General features: G+C 45.2%; 3 protein-coding genes across 8 annotated transcripts; all 3 read left to right on the top strand.

The window, feature by feature from the left end:
* The first annotated feature begins 10126 nt into the window (after nucleotides 1-10126).
* LOC9646243 (formate dehydrogenase, chloroplastic/mitochondrial) lies at nucleotides 10127-11707 on the top strand. The gene is made up of 7 exons (XM_024674708.1): nucleotides 10127-10227; nucleotides 10281-10440; nucleotides 10516-10701; nucleotides 10771-10973; nucleotides 11027-11178; nucleotides 11245-11369; nucleotides 11430-11707. The coding sequence occupies exons 1-7, from the start codon at nucleotides 10168-10170 to the stop codon at nucleotides 11654-11656; spliced, it is 1113 nt and encodes a 370-aa protein (XP_024530476.1). The 5' UTR covers nucleotides 10127-10167; the 3' UTR covers nucleotides 11657-11707.
* Nucleotides 11708-11870: 163 nt separating this feature from the next.
* LOC9645563 (ABC transporter A family member 7) lies at nucleotides 11871-16083 on the top strand. Of its 5 annotated transcripts, none has more exons than XR_002992344.1 (18): nucleotides 11871-12018; nucleotides 12069-12444; nucleotides 12508-12572; nucleotides 12649-12760; nucleotides 12819-12929; nucleotides 12986-13110; nucleotides 13167-13325; nucleotides 13392-13554; nucleotides 13603-13728; nucleotides 13785-13868; nucleotides 13925-14271; nucleotides 14323-14687; nucleotides 14740-14824; nucleotides 14877-15005; nucleotides 15055-15160; nucleotides 15219-15307; nucleotides 15365-15926; nucleotides 15998-16083. XR_002992344.1 is itself a non-coding variant. In XM_024674703.1 (18 exons), the coding sequence occupies exons 1-18, from the start codon at nucleotides 11905-11907 to the stop codon at nucleotides 15650-15652; spliced, it is 2790 nt and encodes a 929-aa protein (XP_024530471.1). In that variant the 5' UTR covers nucleotides 11871-11904; the 3' UTR covers nucleotides 15653-16083. The 5 variants fall into 5 exon arrangements, 4 of the variants coding, with proteins under 4 accessions (XP_024530471.1, XP_024530470.1, XP_024530472.1 ...); XM_024674703.1 differs by having other exon boundaries at nucleotides 14323-14523; nucleotides 14578-14687; nucleotides 15365-16083; XM_024674702.1 differs by having other exon boundaries at nucleotides 15365-16083.
* Nucleotides 16084-16793: 710 nt separating this feature from the next.
* Nucleotides 16794-22530, top strand: LOC9645564 (ABC transporter A family member 7). 2 transcript variants are annotated; one of them, XM_024674707.1, is made up of 27 exons: nucleotides 16795-16879; nucleotides 16937-17093; nucleotides 17145-17270; nucleotides 17319-17400; nucleotides 17462-17734; nucleotides 17783-17963; nucleotides 18014-18095; nucleotides 18158-18241; nucleotides 18298-18407; nucleotides 18464-18888; nucleotides 18953-19334; nucleotides 19397-19473; nucleotides 19535-19637; nucleotides 19692-19802; nucleotides 19863-19990; nucleotides 20040-20198; nucleotides 20256-20418; nucleotides 20470-20595; nucleotides 20648-20731; nucleotides 20781-21118; nucleotides 21167-21367; nucleotides 21426-21535; nucleotides 21602-21686; nucleotides 21742-21870; nucleotides 21922-22027; nucleotides 22084-22172; nucleotides 22225-22530. In XM_024674707.1, the coding sequence occupies exons 10-27, from the start codon at nucleotides 18790-18792 to the stop codon at nucleotides 22498-22500; spliced, it is 2766 nt and encodes a 921-aa protein (XP_024530475.1). In that variant the 5' UTR covers nucleotides 16795-16879; nucleotides 16937-17093; nucleotides 17145-17270; nucleotides 17319-17400; nucleotides 17462-17734; nucleotides 17783-17963; nucleotides 18014-18095; nucleotides 18158-18241; nucleotides 18298-18407; nucleotides 18464-18789; the 3' UTR covers nucleotides 22501-22530. The 2 variants fall into 2 exon arrangements, with proteins under 2 accessions (XP_024530474.1, XP_024530475.1); XM_024674706.1 differs by having other exon boundaries at nucleotides 16794-16879; nucleotides 20256-20595.
* Nucleotides 22531-23476: the final 946 nt, after the last annotated feature.

Below are 23476 nucleotides of genomic sequence, written 5' to 3' on the forward strand. Positions count from 1 at the left end.
GAAAGAGTTTGAGATGGCTTCCGAGTTGGAGTCTAAGAAGGAGTTCGAGATGGAGTCCAAGGAGGAGTTTGAAATGGAGTCCGAGGTCTAATCTAAGATGGGAACCAAGACCAGATCCGAGATCAAGGCCAAGACCAAGACCGAGATTGAGACCAAGACTGAGACCAAAATTGAGATTGAGACCGAGACCAAGATTGAGACTAAATCTAAATCCGAATTTGAATCCAAGTCCAAATTTGAGTTTGAGTCTGAATCTGAGTTTGAATCCGACTCCAAGGGTGAAAGCCCAAAATGATGTCTCATAGACCCTAGGAGGTTTGGTGAGCTCTAAAAGGATAGTAGGGGGAGGACTCTAGTGGAACCAATTTGGTTAGGGAAAGCTAATATGACCAAGGAAGTTATACCCATGTGGTGGGTGATGATATAACCATTGAGGAGTTTAAGGTTAAAGTGAACATAGACAAACAAATAAAATAACTTAGTAAAATGTTCAAAAGCCAACTTTAGCTCCCTTGGGAGATCAAATGGTCAATACTCCCAATCGAAGTGTGGGTGGCATTATTTACTGGGATATCTAGCATGGCTCATTAGAACCTTGCTCTAGCCACATAGTTAGGGCACCTAAAGGTGGAAGGTGGGGAGAGTACCCATGAAGTTTGCATAGGGCTATGGTATTTCAAAATATCATCCCAAAATTTTAGACTATGGAAAGGAAGAGGAGCAATCCTCTTGCATAGTGACCAAGGGCTTGGTCATGTGGTGAGGAAGTCCCAAAGGTCAATAGGACTTAGTGGTTGGGCCTTCAAGCCTTGACTTAGTGGCGGTGTTAATAAGCACTACCATGGACAAAATAGAATTTAGAGAGGACTAATGGAGGGATATTAAGGAAAGGTGTTCCCTATGTCTTCGGGCATCCTAAGGGTGCTAGGGTGTAGTCAAAGGATGACAATTCATAGACGGATGGCCCAATCTTTGAGAGACAAGTCTGTGGTATGGGTGGTCTTGGACTACCAATGAAACAAAGGTGAATGGACATAGCCTTAGTGTAATAAGTTGATATGTTAATTGTATCATTGACTGTCTGTGTCGGGATCAGACACATGGAGTACTTGATCAATGCAAAGGCTAAGTGGCATAGATGCCATTTACGGGGCTGTCAAGTCCCCAAGTAGGGAATAAGTGTAAGTGACTAAATTTTCTATTTTAATTTAGCCATACCTCTAGCCACTTAGAGGAGTCTCACTCACAACCTTCATAAATTTTATTTTGGACTTAGGGATTTGCTAACTCTAAGAATGACATCTATGCCACTCAATTTTTGCACTTGGTCCAAGTGCTCCACATATTTGATCCCATGACCGACACCCAAAAGTACCACCAACATATTAGCATGTTATGCTAAGCCTATAGCTATTCACATTTGTCACACTAGTGATCCAACACCTACATCACAGTCCTATCTCTCAAAGACTGAGCTATCCATCTATGGATGATCATCCTAGATCCATTTTTTAGCATCCTTAAGATGCCTATAGATATGGGGAATAGCCTTCTCTAATCTAACTTTTTTGGTCCCCACCAAATCCCTTTCCATCCACGGTTGTGTTCACTATTGCCATTACAAGCCCAACCACTATATCCCACTGACCTTTAGGACCTCCTCACCATGTGACCATATCCTTGGTCTCTACACTAGAGGATTATGTAAGCCACAAATTTTTTCTTTCCAACTTGCTAACTTACCTCGTCTATCTAACCAACACCGCCTTGGCCTTAGCTAAGTTCCCTCGTCAAGGTTCTGGCCTATTGTACTAGCTCTTACTTAGTTCTACTTAATTTCAGCTATTCACTGCATGAGCAATGGAGCATTAGCCATCCATCCACGGATTCCCAAACTCTCCCAATCCCACTCCCTAGGTTAGACTAAACTTAAGATTCAACTACACTCCCCGCAGGCACAAGCAGCCAAGCACACTAAACCTCCAGGTTCCTAATACCCCTTGGTCCAACAAGACTTGATTATGGGACCATTTAAATCCCAAGCCTTAGGTGCAACACTTGCTTTGGAATGTTAGGGGGAAACACCGTGGCTTAACGGCTTGGTATGGGTACCCCTACTCCCCCACTTCCATCATAAAGGGAAGGCCCAAACCCTTAAGAAGGGTGAGGACCAATGAGCCGCAAGGTACTTAAGTGGGGCACCACTCCACATGAACCGGGAGCACCACAGTTGGTTTCCCTTCTGGGAGTGGGAGTTGCTCTTGAGCACTTTCTTGGGTGGCCCCTCCGGCACCACCCGAGTCCATGCTCATTCCCACCCAAGGCCCCTCGGCCTCAATCTCAACCTCAAGTTAGTTTGGAAGTACCACTGGAGAGTTCCTTCAAGACTGATTCTTAGACCTCACTATCCCTACTATATTTTTGGAACCCCCTGCAGCACCACCCCCCCCAGGACCTCACTATCCCTACTATATTTTTGGAACCCTCTGCTCCTGTTCTTTTCCACTGTCCAGAACTTTGAAACAACATTTCAGAACACCGTGCCTTACATGAGCCTCATGGGTACTCTCCCCACCTTCTGCCTTTGGGTGCCCTAGCCATGAGGCTAGAGTGAGGTTCCCATTGAGCCACACTAGGTATCCAAGTAGGTAGTGCCACCCATACTTGGATTAAGAGCATTGACCATTCAATCTTCTGGGGGAACTAGAGCTGACTCTTAAACACTTCACCAAACTACCCTACTTGTCAGTTCATATTCACTTTAGTTTTCAACTCCTTAGTGGATATATTATCATCCAACACATAAATATAGCCTTTCTGGGTCATATTGGCCTTTTTTGGCCAAACTAGTTCTATTAAAGTCCAACCCCCACACTCTCCCTACCTATACTTTTGGAACCACCTTGCACCCACCCCCCCCCACTCATTCCTTGAGCCTTTTGTTGAGAGTTCCACTCCTATTCTTGACTTTTCAAGTCGAAGCTTTTAGTCCAAATGTGTTATGTTTATTTGGGTTTTTGCTTCGGCTACTATCACGTGGCACCCTTTTGGCTCCACTTTGGGCTCTTGTGTGCATTGAGAATGGCCTCAATTTCATATTCCTCTTCCTCTTGGATAACCTTAGATAAAGGTCTTACTTAGTCCTTGTAAAGCGGATCCTCAAAGTACGGCTTGAATAAGTTCACATGGAACATAGGGTGCATCTTCTCCATCTCTCGAGGAAGTCGAAGGTGATAAGCCACTTTACCAATTCATGCCTCAATCTCGTAAGCCCTATGAACCTACTTAAGGAGCTCAAAATCAATTCATTTCTAGGAATACATGCATTTTTACCTTTGGGTCAGCTTTCGGCTGATCCCACTTGGTAGCCTTAAGTTCTTGGTGTTCAGCCACACCTTCTCCCTAGGTTGGAACTTTACATCCCAGTGTTTCTAGTTCGCATATTTGGTTTGCTTTTGTTGAGCCTGTTCCAAGGAATCCCTCACTAAATTCCAAATGTTGAGTCTTTTCGTCGTGAATGCCTCCACTGCAAGTAACTCTCCATGGTACTCGGCCATGCCGAGTTCCATAAGACATTTAATAGCTCGCCCATTGATGACTTCCCATGGACTCGTGAGTTGTTATAGCACATTTTCGCAAGTCCCAAATGACTTACCCAATCAATCTGGTCTCTTGAGACATACCATCACAAATAATCCTCTAATTGCCTATTCACCCTTTTTGTTTGTCTGTCTGTCAAGAAGTGTTAGTGCCATCACACTTGACTTAATGCCCAATACCTGTCTGTGGGTGATAGCCTATACTGAATTTTAACTTGGTGAGATACAGTTTTAGGAGAGTTCTCCAGAATTTATTGGTGAAGATCTTATCTCGATCTGAGATAATCTCTTCTGGCCTTCCCCGCACTCGAACCACTTATTCGAAGAATAGCTTCGCCACACCTTCTGCATCCACTTCCGTTGTGGTGGGTATAAAATGTGCCATCTTTGAAAATTAGTCCACCACCATGAATATCACATCAAACCCCTCACTTAGAGGGAGTTCTGTGATGAAGTCTATCGTAAGACATTTTCGTGGATGATCTAGAATTGGGATGCTTTGTAACAAGCCACCACTAGCCTTAGTCACAGCTTTGACTTGCTGACATGTTGGATATGTCTTTACATAGTCTTAGACATCCTTAGCCATATTTGGCTAGTGATACTTCCTCTTGAGTAAGCCTATTGTCTTGGGCATTCTGCCATGTCCCGCAAGATGTCCATCATGACACTCTTCTAAGGCTACCTTCCTTAGTTCCCCTTCTGGAACATACACCTTCATTTATTTATAATAGATGAGTCTATTGCATTCCGCATAACTTGTTTTCTCTTTCGTTAGCAGCTCACGTCTCTAGTGAGTTTCTCGCACCTCTTGGTTCCTCAACAACACTTCTTGTGCTAGACCATCATTCTCATACGCTGTCTGCACATTGTCTCAAAAGGTTGTTGTCGCGCTAGATATTGCCAACTTCAAGTTCGCTTTTCGACTTAGAACATCCGCCATGATGTTACTCTTCCTAGGTTTATACAGAATCTTGCAATCAAACTCAGCCAAAGCATTGGCCCACCAACCTTGTTTCCCTCTTAGGTCTGGTTGCAATAAGAAGTGTTTCGTTGCCACATTATCCATGTAAACTTTGAAGTGCCTCCCAAGGCTTTTTGCCACTCCTTGAGCGCCTTGACCACCGCAAATAATTCTTTCTCATGGGCAAGCCACTTTTGTTGAGCCTTATTTAACTTCTTTGAGAAGAATGCCATTAGATAATTATTTTGCTTCAAAACTATGCCCAACACAAAGTTTGAAGCATCTGTTTGCTCAACAAGTATAGTTTGCCCAATACAAAGTTCTTACCAAAGTTTGGTAATGCCAACACAGGAGTATTCCTCAACTTCCCTTTGAGGTGAACAAATGCCATCTCACATTCCACTATTTATACCATTTTCCTTTTTCCCGTTTGGTCCGTTAAGGGCAAGGCTACTCCCAAATAGTGTTTGATAAACTTTCAATAATAGTTGCATAGCCTTAGAAATGCCCTCAACTCATGTATATTTGATGGTCACTCCCATTCTTGGATCGCTTGGACCTTCTTAGAGTCCACCTTGAGCCCAACCTTGCCCATAACATACTCAAGAAATTTTACCTTTTGTTGAGCAAAATCACATGTACTCTTTTTAATATACAATTTGTGTTCCCTTAGTTTCTCAAACACCTTTATTAAGTGTTCGGCATGCTCCTTTAGCGTCTCGCTATAGATCAAGATGTCTTCAATATAGATGACTACAAAGTGATCCATATAGGGTATAAAAATGTGGTTCATCAGTGTTGAAAACATTGCCGATGCATTGCACATCCCAAAGGGCATCACCAGAAACTCAAAGTTCCCATACCTTGTCTGATAGGTTGTCTTCTCGACATCTTCCTCTACTACCCTGATTTGGTAGTATCTTGACCTTAGGTCAATCCTTGAGAAGTATTTTGCCTTTCCCAACTTATTAAATAGGTCCTCAATCCTTGGCAAAGGGTACTTATTCTTCTTTGTATACTTGTTGAGCAATTGATAATTTATGCACATGCACATAGATCCATCTTTCTTTTTCATAAATAACACTGGCACCCCATATAACGACTTGCTCAACCTAACATACCCTTTGTCCACCAACTCTTTTAGTTAGCACTTGAGCTCCTCGAGTTCTTTTTCATTCAAATGATAGGAGATGAACCATCGCCTTAGCACCCTAGATTAGCTCAATTTTATGTTCTATCAGTCGTGTGAGGGGCAACCCCATTAGTAGCTCCTTCAGCATGGTATCTTGGAATTAGTCCAACACACGCTGGATCACTAAAGATACTTTTTCCATTCCCGTCTTTTTGTCACTCCTCATCGAGAGTAAGCACAAAAATGCTGCCTTGGTTCCTTTAGTGAGTTGTCCTCTCATGAACACCAGGTTTAAGTAGGAGTCTTTGGCTTTATATTGCCCTACCTTTAGATCCTGAGCCTCCGCCATGGATTGTTCTCCTTGGGCATTCGCTAGTACCACAAGTTTCCTACTTTGTCCATACAGGGCTATTAAAAACCGATTGAACCAATCCATCCTAAAGATTACATCAAATCTTGCCATGTTCAATACGGTGAAATCCATGTCTACCTTCCATGTCCCTACTTCAACTCTCGTTTGTTGAAGTACTTCATTAGTGATTTGGCTACTTTGAATAAATTCTATAGTCTTTGGTTCATCCAGCTGCTGCATCGTTAGTCCGGCTTGCCGGACTATGTCTGCAACACAAAATTATCTGAAGCATCTGTGTTAATAATGATCTTAACAAAACTACCTCCAAGCTTCCCTCGGAGGGCTAATAGATGTTACGAACAACTCTCTACCAAAGTTGCTCATGTAATGAGTAACTTTGAGATAAGGACTGAATCATATACCTCAATTTAAATTTCACTTGACTTAATGGCCATATTGGCTTTGGCTTTTTTCGGGTAGGGACATTCCCTCGAAAAGTGTTCCGCTTCATTGTAGTTGAACTCTATGTTGTTTTCCATGCTACTAGTAGACTTGATCTTCTTATCCGTGGGTTTGTCTTTTTTCGCTTGACTCCCCCACGTATTTGCTTGCTAACCACCGAATCTGCCTTTTCAAAACCCTGAGGACTCATTCTTAGAGAAACTCTTCTTGAATTTCCCTTTGTCATATGTCCCTTTTGGTTTGGCCCCTTTGCTAAACATGGACCCCAACCTCGTCATGTTCCCCTTTCGCAAGTTATTATTGAAATGCACCTTGATAGCTGCATCTAATGCTTCCTTATAGTTGGTCGTGTTCTAATGCATCACCTCGCTGTGAGCCCAAGTTTGCAAGCATTATATGAAGGCATGGAACGTGTCCATATCACCCATATCCATGACAAGTATCCTCTTTGCCATAAACCCATTCACATACTCTTGAATGGTTCTAGTCTGCTTTAGCCTACTCAGCTTATCCTTTAGGTGTAGAGTAGCATTCGGAGGAACATAAGTCGTGTAGATCATCATTCCCCAAGTGGCCACTGGTCCTTTGTTGGCCTTTGTTGTTCTCCACCAAGACTTGGTATTATCTGCCAAATATGGTTTTGCACATGGGACCTTCTCCAAGCTCGATAACTGCAGCACTCGGAAGTAGTCCTCTATATCATAAAACCAATCTTCTACCACCTTATAGTCATTCACTCCCTTAAAGACTGGTGGGAGCTTTAGTTTGTACTTGGGAACTGCTTGAGGGACTGATTCTGCTTCGGTCTATTTGACCTTGTTTGATTCTGCCTTAGTCTCTACTAAAGGGTCTGCACCTTCTACGTTGCTAACATTTGTAGTTTTTTGTTTTTTCTTCCGCTTCTTGTCACGCTTTCACTTGCATATGAGAGTCACTAGCAGGGCATTGGTCTATGCCAATTGTCCTTCTAGAACATCCAATCAAGACTTGGACGACTGAACCTCACCACTAGACTCCTGTTTGGAAGTTTCCTCATTGGAATCCTTCTCGTGCAAGGATTCCTCATCCGTTCTTGTTCAACCAAAGGCTCTAGCTCTGAAGGAGGTTCCATCTCCGCCTTGGTTTTCCTATGCTCTGCCTTTGCCATCTCTCAACAATCCGCTTCTATCCTTAGCTAGAACTGAGGAAAAGGCTCCAATACCAAATTGTAAGCCATAAATTTTCCCTTTCTAATTTGCCAGTTTACCTCATTTATCCAACCAACACCACCTTGGCCTTAGCTAAGTTCCCTCACCAAGGTTCTTGCCTATTGTACTAGTTCTTACTTGGTCCTACTTGGTTTCAACAACTCATTACATAAATAACGGAGCATTAGCTATCCATCCACAGATTCCCAATCTCTCCCAATCCCCCTCCACAGGTTAAACTAGACTTAAGGTTTGGCTACACTCCCTGCAAACACAAGCAGTGAAGCACACTAAGCCTTTAGGTTCTTAACATCCCTTGGTCCAACAAGATTTTATCATGGGACCCTCTAAATCCCAAGCCTTGGGTGCAACACTTGCTTCGGGATGCCGGGGGGAAACACTGTGGCCTAATAACCTGGTATGGGTACCTTTACTCCCCCACTTCCATCCCGAAGGGAAGGCCCAAGCCCCTAGGAAGGGTGAGGACCAATGAGCTGCAAGGTACTCAAGTGGGGCACCACTCCTTCTTTGGGTGGCCCTCTAGCACCACTTGAATGCATGCTCACTCCCACCCAAGGCCCCTCAACCCCAATCTCAACCTCAAGTCAGTTTGGAAACACCATTGGAGAGTTCCTTCAAAATTGGTTCCTGAAACTCACTATCCCTACTATATTATTGGAACCCCCTGCAGCACCCCCCCCGGGAGACACATGCTTTGGGCTTTCACCCCACGACTTGTATTAGTATTTGGACTTGGTCTCAAACTCGATCTCAGACTCGACTTCGGACTCGGTCTTAGACTTGATCTCGGACCCAACCTCAGACTCCATCCCGAACTCAATCTTGGACTAGGACTGTAGAGTCGTATAAAGCCAGTAAATGAGAGAGAAATACTGACTTTGGTGGTTTCCATGTGAAGAGTGAAGCTGCCAAACTTCCCTCGTTGCTACATGCTGAAAGCAGTAGCTTCACTTGGCCCACCGTGAGGGGTCCCCAGGCAAGAGGGGGAGGATACTCTGCCAGATCACAGCCATATATGCTCAAGCTTTGCTCAAAGTATCGGTCCCAGTCCTCCTTCGACAAGTCTACAGCTTCCATCCTGTAACACTCGATAACTCCGCGTTCAATCTCTCTCAGCTCCTCCAGTTCGTTGCTAGGCTGCGATTCGACTTGAGATATGCGGTTTCTGATGAAGGCCAGCGCAGTCGCACAGGCAGGCCCCTGAAGATACATATAACGTAAGAACGAAAACAAGGCAAGCACATAAAAATACCTCGTCCCGCCCGGGTAGCGTCACAAAGTATAATGAGCGGACAAGTTGTTTAACGATGTCAAGCAAAGGGCTCGAGCTCTCACTGATCAGCAAAAGGTTAGACAGTTAGAAAGAAAACTTCAAGGCCCCAATCATGCTTACAGCTGCTCGACGAGTGAAGAAGGTACGCTTCGCCAGCCGAGCTCGAGAGCAGCTCTGGCGCTATCTTTGTCCTTGAAGTCAAGAAAAGCGTCCCATGATGAAGCCATCTCTGGTGGTTCATTTTCCCATTTTGCACCAGTTGGAGGTGTGACTCGAGGGACTGTGATCACACTTCGTAGAATGACCTGAGCGAAGCATACAAGTCGACGGATCTCAGCAATCGAAACCGACGCGCTAGCACTCAGAGCTTCAATGTCATGGAGGTTGTCGCAGCGGGAGACGTAAAGAATGGCCAGGAAGTAGAAGAGGTCGGCATCGTAAGCCTCCGGGCGCCAGTAATCGGTACCCCAAATAGAAGTAGCAGCGTGAAAACACTCGGCTTCACGGAGATCGTCCTCAGCTAACTTGACTAACTCATCCTCCACCTGTTTAGCTTTCAAGTAGCGCAGCGCCTGCCATTCCCTTGCCGATCTCCTATACAAACCTGACCTCGGGTCCAAACATTCTGCCTCTAGAAGCCGGTCTATCGCCATAACGTTAGGGCTTTTCACACCGCTAACTTTTTAAATCGGGCGATCTTTATAAGGGTTTCAAGCCAACTAAACGATTGAGACTAAACGATCGAGACTAAAAACAGTACTTTTTGTACATAGTATTGTCCATGTTACAAAAAACGTCGTCCTAGCCTAGTTATTTATCACATCCTGCCATCAAGCCGAAATTGCCTCTTGCTTTATAGAGTATCTAAACGATTCTTTTCTACCTTGCAATGGGTGGTGCTTCTTTCATGTGTAAGCCCTACATTCCAAGTTATTAGTTTGGAATGTACTGCTGTTCTGTCAACTTTATGAAGATCGTACTATACAGTTTAATAAATCTAAAGTTATCAGAGTTCTAGATGAATTCTATGACGTGATAGAGGGGTCCAGTACCTCTAAGCACAGATAAACTCCTACATAAACTTAGAAATCACTTTGGAATCAGCTATTCTCCTGTTATGGGGTCCACAACTTAGTGTGTACATAAGCACATCTTATCATCGAATGCTCACAGCACCATGTTTCGTGTAGGGTTGCAAGTGGCCTCCAGATCTTTCTCGTCCGCGGCACCTGCTAAGGTAAGCTAGAAAAGATTTTAAAAGTTTCTCACGGGCTCTATGATCAAACCCAGAAGCTCAAGGTTGTAGGAGTTTTCTACAAAGGAGGAGAGCATGCTGCCAAAAACCCCAAATTCATTGGGAATGTTGAGAATTGCCTGGGAATTCGGCAGTGGCTCGAGGATCAGGGCCATGACTACATTGTGACTGATGACAAAGAGGGCCCAAGTTGTGGTAGGCTAATTTTTTTGTTATAACATTTCTCGGAGCACATAGCGACATTTTGATTCTGTTTTTGGTTTTGGCTAGAGCTGGAGAAACACATCCCAGACATGGATGTGCTAATCACCACACCATTCCATCCCGGCTACATGACTGCCGAGCGGATCCAAAAGGCCAAAAACCTCAAGCTAGCACTCACTGCAGGGATTGGCTCTGACCACATTGACTTGACGGCTGCCTCCAAGGCTGGCATCACAGTCGCAGAAGTCACAGGTAGCTGACTGGGCTTTTCGACTCTGACCCAAACCATCAAACACGGTCTTTGCATTGACGATCTCCCAGGGTCAAATGTGGTCTCGGTTGCGGAGGACCAGCTCATGCGTGTCTTGATCCTTTTGCGCAACTATCAGAATGGGTGGACCCAAGTCAACGCTGGCGGCTGGGACGTTGCAGAGATCGTTTCAAAGGCCTACGATGTGCAAGGCAAAACCATTGGCAGTGTGGGAGCTGGAAGAATTGGGTACCATTTGCTCAAGCGTCTCAAGGTATTACTTTTAACGAAGTTTTAAGGCTCGCCACCTTTGTTACATCCATGCAGGCGTTCGATTGCAACCTTTTGTATTACGATCGGGTGGCCATGCCCAGTGACAGGGAGAAAGAGACTGGGGCGACGCGCGAGGCCGACTTGGACACAATGCTGGCCAAGTGTGACGCGGTGGTGATGAATGTGCCGCTCACTGAGAAAACCAGGTAATGATATATGCTGAAAGAAATGATCATACATTAGTTTTCTGACATTTGTGACATTTGTGACAGGGGATTCTTCAACAAGGACCGCATAAGCAAAATGAAGAGAGGTGCGGTTTTAGTGAACAATGCGAGAGGAGCCCTCATGGAAGCAAATGCGGTGGCGGAAGCGTGTAAATCTGGACACCTTGGAGGTCTCTCTTTTCTTCTATTCTTCTGCTGTGATTTTGTTTGATCTTGGGAACGTGATCTAGGCTACGGTGGCGATGTTTGGTACCCGCAGCCTCCTCCGAAAGATCACCCATGGCGATCCATGCCAAACAACGCAATGACTCCTCACGTCTCTGGATCGACGCTCGACGCCCAGGCTCGCTACTCGGCCGGCGTCAAGGAGATGCTCCGCCGCTACTTTGTTAACGAGGAATTCCCTGCGGATTATTACATTGTCAAAGACGGCAAGATCGCACCCCAGTACTTATAAATTCTCAAGTGAGTTCTCAAATAATGCAAAAACAAATAATAATTATAATAAGATATTATTATAATTATGAATTCTTATATTTAAATTTAAATTAGTATAAATAAACAGCCTTATAACAAAATAGTCATACTTAAACCTCGGAATATCTGTTCAACAGAAAATGTGTCCTAGAATATGCTCGTGGTGTTTTAGACTGGCTATTCTTTCCCGGGCAACCGCTGGAAAGAGGGCCAGGGCGCCCCGCGGCTATGGAGGATGACGAAGAGCGCGGCGGCCAGGCTCGGATTCTCCACGGCGATGTCAAGACCGCCTCGTTCCCGGTGCGCGCCAATGCGCTCATGGCGAAGAATCTCGTGTTCCAGGTAAATCTCCCAGCTGCATTCCAGGGTTTGGATTCTCAGATCTTCCGCAGCGGCGAAGCTGGAAGACGAATGCTTGCCTGGTCATGTTTCCGGCATTGCTGTGCTTGCTGCTGTTTGGGATCCAGAAGATCGTCGATACGCTGATGAGAGAGCCGGCATTTACCTGTGGGTGTATGTGTGTTCCAGTGTCATCGGGCGACTGTGAGACACGGTGTGGCGTGGAGTACTCGGACAATGTCCAAGCCGTGACTTGCCCAGTTCCATCGCCTTACAAGATCCCCGCGATGATGCAAATATCGAGGAGACCCTTTCAGGCTGTTAACTTTGGAGGGGAGTTCCCAGGTTTTCCTGATCCATCGTGCCGGACGTTCTGGAGCTGTCCATACGTGTTTGTCTACACCGGGCAGAATCGATCCATCGCAGACCGTAAGTAGAGTTTTCTTTTTCTTGTTTTGGTCATGTAACTTCTATTGTTTCCTTTCCTTGCAGAAATCACGAACCAAATGCTGAATGACGAACTGGATCTCGGAAATCCGCTTTCTTCTCTTGTTCCAGTATGTCTTTTTTTCTTGGAACTTTAGATTTCTTATGCTGATGAGGACGTGTGCTTAGCGGTTTTGATACGTCCAGGCTAGTTTCAGAAGGCCGCCGCTTGCTTATTTCATGGAGCCAGGATTGCCCAACCATTTCTATGTCTTGCGTCGAGACTGCTCGAACTACAACGGCCAATGGATAGCTCCGTGTACGTAAGAACATACTTTACATTTCTCAGGTTGCATAAGAATGGTTTATCTCTGTAGGCATTCCCACGCTTTTGCTGTGGCGGGAAGATAGACGGATCATAGACAAGGAAATTTACAGAGGCTACATGAAAGGAAACGAACACAGATGGATCAATGAGATTCCTGCAGGTAAGATTTATAGTTTTCTTGTGATGCCTCTAGAGCTAACTTGCTAAAACTTGCAGCGTATGACTTTCAAAGCACGAGCTTGCAGAAGCTCGATGTAAATATCTTTTATAACGCAACATATGCTGGTGACATTCGAATGGAGTTTCCAGGAATACTTCGAGTTGCTCGTAGCCTGAATCTGGTATGTTCCTTTCCCGGTTGTAATTGTCCTTCATTCACGAGTTTTGAGTTTTGCAGGTCACAGAGGCCTTTCTAAAAACTATCCTGGGTTCAGTTGCTCGGTTGCCACTGCTGTTTATAAAGGAGATGCCAAAGCCAGAGACGAGATATGTTTTAGATTTTTCTTCGTTGCTTGGTCCCCTTTTCTACATGTGGGTTGTCCAGCTTCTACTTCCAGTAAGTACGCTCGGTTAATAATCTTTTGGACTCTTTGACGATAAGAGACGAAGGCTCATTTTGCAGGTGATGCTGACTTACCTGGTTTATGAGAAAGAACGAAACCTTCGTATGATGATGAAAATGCATGGTCTGGGAGATGGTCCATACTGGCTCATTACATACGCTTATTTCCTTGCGCTTTCAACCTTGTATATTATTTGCTTCATTTTGTTTGGCTCTCTTGTCGGTATGGTTTTCCTGATTTCATTCACTGGAACGTGAATCACTGTGGCAGGCTTGCAGTTTTTTCGGCTCAACGACTACTCTCTTCAGTTTACTTTTTACATGGTGTATATGAACTTGCAAATAGCTTTATCCTTCTTTGGCGCCACACTGTTTTCTCGAGTCAGCACAGCCACAGGTATGTCGGTGCAAACATTTGTTACTCTGTTATTTACCTTCGGATGCGCAATGCAGTTTGCGGGTACCTGTATGTTTTTGCCTTCGGGTTGCTAGGAGCTTTTCTCTTCCAAAATTATGTCGAGGACGTGCATACTAGCAGTACGCGTTTGCCTTTGTGCTTTCTGGTGTATTGTCTTATTGTTACTTGGTTTTAGGAGTGTTTATATTCTTGTTGGAACTATTACCTGGTTTTTCTCTTTATCGCGGCCTCTATGAATTTGCACAGTATGCGTTGGTCGGTGGGAAACAAGGAACTCATGGCATGCGCTGGAAAAATATCCACGATCGCGAGAATGCCTTCAAGCAGGTTGTTACAATAATGGCAGTCGAGTTACCGATCTTTACGATTTTAGCATTATATCTAGATCAAGTAGTTTCATCTGGAAGCGGGTTGAAGAGGCACCCTTTGTTTTTCCTGAAGCGATATTTTCCCAGGCCTCAAGAAAATATTATTTCTCGAGTGTCTGAAGAAGGCGAACAAAAGCCAGATATTGCCAGAGAGGTATCTGCTTACAAAGTTGTGAGAGTACTTGCTTAATGCTTTTCTTGATAGGTACAAACTGTGCAAAGCTTAAGGGATGGGAATACGTCACTCTATTCGGTAGTTTGTGATGATCTGAAGAAAGTTTATATTGGGAAGGATGGCGGTCTTAGTAAATATGCTGTGCGCGGTTTATCATTGGCTATAGAGCGCGGAGAGTGTTTTGGGATGCTGGGACCAAATGGTGCAGGGAAGACGTCGAGTATCAACATGGTGACCTTTCTTTTCTTTTCACTCGATGTGAAGCTGTATATAACGTTCCTGCAGATGATTGGATTCCTTACACCTTCGTCTGGAAAAGTATATATCGATGGCAGGGACATTTCCAAAGACATGGATAAGCTGTACGCGGTCATGGGAGTTTGTCCTCAGCACGAGTAAGGTGTTCACTAACTAGTGCTCTCTAACATTTCCTCGTTACTTTGGCAGTCTGATATGGGAACTATTGACTGGACGAGAGCATCTCCTCTTTTATGGCAGGCTAAAGAGCTTGAAAGGGTCTGCGCTTGAAAATGTGCGTATGTAACTGCTTAGTTCTATGCTTAATAACTCGTTGTTTTCTGCAGGCTGTGCAAGCGTCGTTGAAGAGCGTGGGCCTTTTTAATGGAGGTGTTGGCGACAAGAAAGCTGGGACATACAGTGGTGGGATGAAACGCCGGTTGAGTGTAGCTATATCCTTGATAGGAAATCCAAAGGTGAATGCCATCTCAGCACGATCACTAAACTTTCCTTGTTTCTGTGAAGGTTGTTTACATGGACGAGCCTAGTACAGGATTGGATCCAGCCTCGAGGAGGACACTCTGGAACGTGATAAGACAGGCCAAAGAAGACAGGGCCATCGTACTTACAAGTAATCTCTTTTTTTAACATGTATATTGTGCCTTAACTCTCCAGTACTCTCACTGCAGCGCATTCTATGGAGGAGGCAGAAGCATTATGCGACCGGATCGGAATTTTTGTCGAAGGAAAACTACAGTGCATCGGCAGCTCCAACGATGTAAGCGGTGCACGATTTTGTTTTTCCTCTTTTCAACGCCACGAGTGTGACTTCCAGCTCAAATCGAGATACGGTGGCTCATACACTTTTACAGTCACGACGAGCCCGTCCAAGGAGCTGGAGGTGGTGGGGCTGGTTCACACTTGGTCACCTCGAGGAAAGAGAACATACAACCTTTCCGGCACGCAGAAATTCCAGCTACCGAAGGAAGGCGTGGAGCTGTCACGGGTGTTTAGAGACACAGAGAACGCGAAAGAGACGCTCGAGCTACAAGCGTGGGGCCTGGCGGACACAACCCTGGAGGACGTGTTCATCAAAGTGATGAAGGAGCTCAAGCAGATGTGATGGAGAAGAAGGTCGTGGGGGTGTTTGAATACGAATATCCGCTTGTACATGGCGGTTCACGATTGCGGGAACCTCAACGGTGGATCTTCATCGACTACGAGGCATTCGAAGTATTTTTTCCTGGGTGCATGACCGATGAGGCTTAGTGCTTCTCTCGAGATCCAGCTCGTGGAAGACGCGGGAAACGCAGGATCAAAGCGATGCCGCTGCCGGAGACACGGTCGCATTCTCGACTCAAGCCAATGCGTTGCTCCGCAAAAATCTAGTTTTCCAGGTAAAGTTTACTTGACGGCGCACCTGAGTTTCTCTTTTTTCTTCCGTCGAACCATGAATTCCGATTTCCAGAGACGGCGATGGCTGCTAGTGCTCCTCCCGGGGCTGCTGTGAGTTTTGCGCTTTGCAATGCAAAAGATAATTGACTTCGAGAACAACAAAGCCTCCAACAAGTGCGGCTGCGGTTGCGTGCCTCGCAACGATTCCAGCGGCGCTTGCGACAGAGTCTGTGGCAATGAGTATTCCACCGACAGGCAGGCGCTCACTTGCTCGGTTCCGTCGCCTCCGGAGGCCCCGGCCATGCTTTAAGTCCCAGATGCAAGATACCGAGCCGTCAACTTTGAAGGAAAGTTTCCTGGATTCCCAGATGTGACTCCGGATCTTGCGATTTAGTGCTCCTGTACACTGGGAGGAATCGATCATTGGCCGACAGTTAGTAGACGATCGAGAGATTGATTTCAGCCGACTAAAGATTTGATTGTCGCTTGTGCAGCACTGACGGATTATTTACTGAGCAATGGCTTCAATGCGTCTGCTGATCCCATCTTGTCAACTATCGTGCCAGTATATTCACGTTTTTCTTTTCACGGCAGCAAAGTATCTCACTTCATTGTCTTGGCGGCCAGGGAATATCTAGAAAAGTTTCATTGTCTTACTTTTTGGAGTCAATTTCCTGCACACAAGCTCTACAGAAGCTGGATCTCGTTGTCTACTACAACTCAAGCTATAGAGGCGATGTTGTCCGTATTCTTCGGGTTGCTCGAAGCATGAATATAGTAAGCTCTCTAAGCTTCTCACGTTTTGGATTAATTTTTTCACTTGCAGGTTGGTTCAGCGTTTCTGAAACGTTGCTTGGCAGCTGCCTTTGGCTCTTCGGAAAGAAGTGCCGAAGAAACTATTTATAAACCTCACAGCCCTCTCTTTTATATGTGGGTAGTACAGCTTTTATTTCCGGTAAGTTAACAGTCCATAGTACTTATATGCTTAGCTCCGTGGCTTTTGCAAGCGTAGGTGATTTTGATCTCCTTGGTTTATGAGAAAGAACGAAGGCTTCGAATGATGATGAAAATGCATCGATTCGGAGACGACCCCTACTGGTTTATCAACTACGTTTACTTCCTTGTGTTTTCCATGTAGTTCTTTTTCATGATTTTTGGCTATGCCATCGGTAAGCTCATTTGCATCTGCAATATTCCGCTTGACGACCATCCTTTTCTAGGCTTGGACTTTTTCAAAAAGAACTGTTACAGCATACAGTTTATAGTTTACTTTGTCTACATGAACATGAGAATAGCTATGGCTTTTCTGGCGACGAGACTGTTTTCGGATGTTTTGACTGCCACAGGTTTGATATTGTTTTCATTTTCTAACTCAAGTTCTTTCCTTTTCATAGTTTGCGGGTACTTGTACGTTTTTGGGTTCGGGCTGTTAGGAACGTTTCTCATGGTAGTATATCGAGGACATGACTATTAGCAGTAAGTGAACGCATGAAGATTTTTTCAATCCAACTTCTGTCTTTTTTAAAAATTGTCTCAGGAAAGATATCTCTGCGACCGAAATACTTCCTCCCTATACGTATTCTCGCAGTACGCGTTGCCGGGATCGAGGGCTGGTACAAAGGGAATGGAATGGAAGGACCTCGATAATGGATTGCGGGAGATTCTTCGAATGAATTATTTTCCTAGTTCTGGCACATTACCTGGATAAAGTGATTGCTTCGGGCTACGGGCTGAAGAGAAGGCCATTGTTTTTTCCACAAGTCGGCAGCTGCAGCCAGACCATCTAAGCAGGCCAGATGTTGCAAACGAGGTATGTATCTCTTCAACATGAAACGTACCTGACCTTTGCGTTATGTAGAGAGCAATCGTTACCATCAAGGTGGAAAGAACGAGTGGAAAGAACGGCTGGGCATCCAAGCGTGGGGATTGGCAGATACCACGCTAGAAGATGTTTTCATCAAATTAGCAAACAAGTAAAACTCTACATTCAAACTGGCTGTAAGGCGGAAACCTGGAATACTTCGAGTTGCATGAATCTGGTATGTTTCTTTCCCGGTTGTAATTTCCCTGTATTGACGAGTTTTGCCAGGAGATGAGAGACGAGATATGTTTTAGATTTTTCTTCGTTGTTTTCTACTTATGGGTTGACATCCAGCTTCTGCTTCCAATAAGTACGCTCGTTTAGTAATCTATTTGCATGTTTGACGATAAGAGACGAAGATCCATTTTGCAGGTGATGCTGATTGCGAGAAGAACGAAACCTTCGTACATGGATGATCCATAAATCTTGTATAGTATTTGTTCGGCTCTCTTGTCGGTAAGGTTTTCCTGATTTCAGTCACTGGAATGTGAATCACTGTGGCATGCTTGCAGTTTCTTCGCTCACTCTCTTCAGTTTAATTCGTACATGGTGTATATGAACTTGCAAATAGTTTTATTCTTCGTTGGCGCAACACTGTTTTTTCAAGTTAGCACAGCCAGAGGTATGTAGATGCAAACATTTGTTACTGTGCTATTTACCTTCGGATGAGCTATGCAGTTTGCGGGTACTTGTGTGTTTTTACCTTCGGGATGTTTGTACTTGTATGTCCAGCTCAAATCGAGATACGGCAGCTTGTTCACTTTCACAATCACGACGAGCCCGTGAGGCCGTGGGGGTGTTTGAATCCGAATATCCGCTCGCACGTACGGCTCACGTTTTGCGGGAACTCAACGGTAGATCTTCATTGACTACGAGGCAGCCGAAGTTTCGTTCTTGGGGGGCATGACCGAGTGAAGGATTTGGGGGCGATTGAAAAGTCGGGGCCTTAGGGCTTCTCTCGAGCTCCAGCTCGTGGAAGACGCGGGAAACGCAGGATCAGGGCGATGCCGGGGGGTGCCGTGCTGGAGACGCAGTCGGAATTGCCTGCTGCTACATTCTCGACGCAAGCCAATGCGTTGCTTCGCAAAAATCTAGTTTTCCAGGTAAGAGTTTCGAGCTTTTTCTTTCTGTCGGCGAGCTTCTTCGAACGATTTTATTGATTTCCAGAGGCGACGATGGAAAACCAGCTTGCTGCTGGTGCTTTTCCCGGGGCTGCTGTGCGTTTTCCTGTTCACGATGCAAAAGATCATCGACTCCGAGAACAACAAAGCCTCCAACAAGTGCGGCTGCGCTTGCGTGCCTCGCAACGATTCCAGCGGCGCTTGCGACACGGTCTGCGGCGTTCAATATTCCACCGACAGGCAGGCGCTCACTTGCTCGGTTCCGTCGCCTCCGGAGGTCCCGGCCATGCTTCAAGTCCCAGATGCAAGATACCGAGCCGTCAACTTTGAAGGAAAGTTTCCTGGATTCCCAGATCCACGATGCCGTGACTCCGGATCTTGCGATTTCGTGTTCCTGTACACTGGGGGGAATCGATCATTAGCCGACGGTTAGTAGACGACCGAGTGAGTGATTCTAGTCTGACGAAAAGTTTTATTCTCTGTTGTGCAGCACTGACGAGTAATTTACTAAGCGACGACTTCAATGCTTCTCCCGATCCCATCTCCATCTTGTCTACTATCGTGCCGGTATGTTATGTTTTTCTTCTCAAGGCTGCCAAGCATCTCACTTCATTGTCTTGGCGGCCAGGGAACATCCAGAAAAGTTCCATTCTCTTACTTTTTGGAAGACGCATTGACAAAAAACTTCAGCATTTTGTTGCGTGACTGCACGAACGCCATGGGAATTCCATGTAACCCTTTCTTTTTTTCATTTCTATCGTTTTTGTGATCAAGAATTGTGTCAGGTGTTCCAACCGATATGGTTTGGAGAGACTCTAAGCAATTGATCGAGGAGGATATCTATGACGGCTACAGAAGAGCGAACCCTGAAAGGTTCATAAATGAAATAACTTTGGGTGAGACGCTGGTATTCTTTGTTCGTAGTACTAATACACGAATACACTTTCACCACGTAGCTTACAACTTCCTGGACACAAGTTCTCAGAATCTGGATCTCGTTGTCTACTACAACTCAAGCTATAGAGGCAACGTTGCAAGTAATGCTAATTCGGTTCTTCTTCGGGTTGCTCGAAGCATGAATATAGTAAGCTCTCTAAGCTTCTCACCTTTTGGATTAATTTTGTCCCTTGCAGGCTGCTTCATCGTTTCTGAAAATGTTGCTTGGTCCTTCAACACAGCTGCCTTTGGCTTTTATGAAAGAAATGCCTAAGCAAGAATCAAAACTACTGATAAACTTCACACTGCTGCTTGGCCCTCTCTTTTATATGTGGGTGGTGCAGCTTTTATTTCCGGTAAGCTAACAGTCCATGATTACTATATTCTTTGCTCTGTGGCTTTTACAACTGCAGGTGATTTTGGTCTCTTTAGTTTATGAGAAAGAACGAAGGCTTCGAATGATGATGAAAATGCATGGTTTAGGAGACGGCCCCTACTGGTTTATCAACTACGTTTACTTCCTTGCCTTTTCGATATTGTACATACTCTTTCTCATGATATTTGGTGCTGCCATCGGTAAGCTCATTTTCATCTGCGGTATTCTAGTTGACGAGCATGCTTTTCCAGGCTTGGACTTCTTCAGACAGAACAGTTACAGCATACAGTTTGTATTCTACTTTGTCTACATGAACTTGCAAATAGCTATGGCTTTTCTTGGGACGGCACTATTTTCACATGCTTTGACTGCCACAGGTTTGATAGTTTCATGTTTTTTTACTTTCTCTCAAGCTCTTTACTTTCATAGTTTGCGGTTACTTGTACGTTTTTGGGTCCGGGCTGTTAGGATCGTTTCTCATGGAAAACTATATCGAGGACACGAATATTAGCAGTAAGTGAACGTTTGTAGATTTTTTCATCATAACTTGAACGTTTCTCAGGAAAGATTATCTTTGCGACCGAAATACTTCCTGGTTTCGCTCTCCATCGTGGCCTATATGAATTCTCGCAGTATGCGTTGCTGGGATCAAGTGCTGGTGAAAAGGGAATGGAATGGAGGGACCTTGCAGACCACGATAATGGATTGCGGCAGGTTCTTGCAATAATGCTCGTCGAGTGGATTATTTTCCTGGTTCTTGCACAATACCTGGATAAAGTGGTTGCTTCCGGGTGCGGGTTGAAGAGAAGGCCCTTGTTTTTCTTGGAAAGGTTTTTCCAAAAGTCGGCAACTGTAGCAAGTGATACAGATGATATAAGCAGACCCGACGTTGCAAATGAGGTATGTATCTCTTCGACATGAAAAGTACCTGATCTTTGCGTTACGTAGAGAGCAATTGTTGAGACGTTAAGGACTGCTAGCAATTCATCCTTTGCTATCATATGTGACGACTTGAAAAAGATATACGCTGGTAAAGATGGAAATCCGGATAACTACGCAGTTCGAAGTTTGTCGCTGGCTATACGGCGTGGAGAATGCTTTGGTATGCTAGGTCCAAATGGTGCTGGAAAGACTACTAGCATCAACATGGTAAGAATTCTTTTCCATTTTCATATCGCGAAAAAGACTGACTTTGCTATTGCGATAGATGATCGGGTTTTTGACTCCATCCTCAGGAAAGGCATTTGTTGCGGGATTGGATATTTCCAAAGACATGGATAAAATCTACACAGTTATGGGTGTCTGCCCTCAACACGAGTAATAACTGAAAAAGACTTCCTTTTTTCCCTTTTATTGGTCTAACTTGAATTTATTTTTGTCCAGTTTGCTATGGGGATCACTGACTGGAAGGGAGCATCTTCTATTTTATGGACGCCTAAAGAATCTCAAGGGTGCTGCTCTGGACTCTGTATGTGTTTGAGTTTCCATTTCCTACCTGCACTCATTTTTTCGGATGTTATCAGGCCGTGGAAACATCTCTGAAAAATGTAAATCTCTTCTATGATGGGGTGGGAGACAGAAGAGCAGGGACATATAGCGGTGGAATGAAAAGACGGCTCAGCGTGGCCATTTCTCTCATTGGACATTCAAAAGTACGTATACACCTTGAAAACTCCGACTGAAAAACTAAAGCGTTGTGGCAGGCGGTTTATATGGATGAGCCAAGCACCGGATTGGATCCTGCCTCACGAAGGACGCTATGGAACGCTATCAAGAAGGCAAAGCAAGATCGTGCTATCATATTAACGAGTAAGTGATTCTTCAAGATTCGCGAGAGAGGATTGTTATCGCTTGTTGTTTTGCAGCACATTCAATGGAAGAGGCAGAAGCCTTGTGCGATCGCGTTGGTATTTTCGTGAAAGGTCAGCTCCAGTGCATTGGCAACACGAGAGAGGTGAGTGAAAAAGAGAGCTCTCACTTTGTTTCATCAATTTTCTTTCCTCCAGCTCAAGTCCAGATATGGTGGCACTTACGTCTTCACTGTGACTGGCGACCCCTCGAAAGAGCAAGAAGTGGGAAATCTGGTGCGCGAGTGGTCGAGTGGTGCAAAACAGGTTTACAACCTCTCTGGCACTCAAAAGTTTGAGATACCGAAGGACGACGTGAAGATAGCTAGGGTGTTTAGAGAAGTCGGCGAGTGGAAAGAGCGGCTGGGCATCCAAGCGTGGGGATTGACAGATACCACTCTAGAAGATGTTTTCATCAAAGTAGCGACCAATTAAACGAGAAAGAAAGAGATCACATGCAGTGCAGCAACCCGTGCATTGCAACTTGTGCACAGATACATACATGCTTAAAGGAAGACCGATGATCGTAGAATATGCCCGAGGCCAAAAATAACAAGCGCGAATAGAATCAATGATCGTCAAAATGACCAAAGGTTTATCGTAAGGAGCATTACACTACCTCAAGCCCGAGCTGGGAATACAAGGGAATTCCATCATGGAAGGCATTGTGGTCGGATCCACCAATGAACCGCCGGTTTCACACCCAATCCTTCCACCAACAGTCCGCTGGAAAGATGAAAAGTAGTTGTGAGTATACACAAAGAACGAAAACCAAGAGGATTCACCTGAGATGTCCGTCTTGTTCCTCAGCCGCTGGAGCACAAGTCTAGCTTCCAATGAACTGCGGCAGCGTGGACAGCGTCTCACGTATCTCCGGAGGAGCAGTCTCGGCAATGTATCACTGTCACTGCGATGCCGAGACCCGAGCCGACCAGCAACCTTGACAAGATCAGCACGGCGACCACAGCATGATCGCAGAGCTCGTGGTGTAGAAAACCGCCGAGAATAGCTCGCTGGCCCAGCCACGATCCAGGCCCCGAGCTAAGGAGAGCTGCGACGAGCGAAGAATGGGTGTTCGAACCGGCTCCACCGAAGACCAAGAACAAAGGTTCGTCGTTTCTCGAGAATGGATCCAGCCAGCACGTTTTGTATACACTGGAAGTCTCGTGGATCGCCAAACCTCTGCTCAAATCCGATCCAACACACAGCAGCTTCTCACAAGCCGGTAGTCTCCTTTTGGAAACCTCATCAATGTGGCTCCCAGCAGCAATCGTGCTACGAGTCCAACGTCGAGAAAGGCGAGGGGATTTCGAAGAAGGTGGGGTGGTGGGAGAGATTGAGGAGCTCTTAACTCCACTGCTGTGACAATGTGCAAGCTCAAAGTTGGCAACATGATGGGAGTTAACTCAGT

Source organism: Selaginella moellendorffii, unplaced genomic scaffold (assembly GCF_000143415.4).
Source record: "Selaginella moellendorffii unplaced genomic scaffold, v1.0 SELMOscaffold_13, whole genome shotgun sequence".
Lineage (NCBI taxonomy): Eukaryota > Viridiplantae > Streptophyta > Lycopodiopsida > Selaginellales > Selaginellaceae > Selaginella > Selaginella moellendorffii.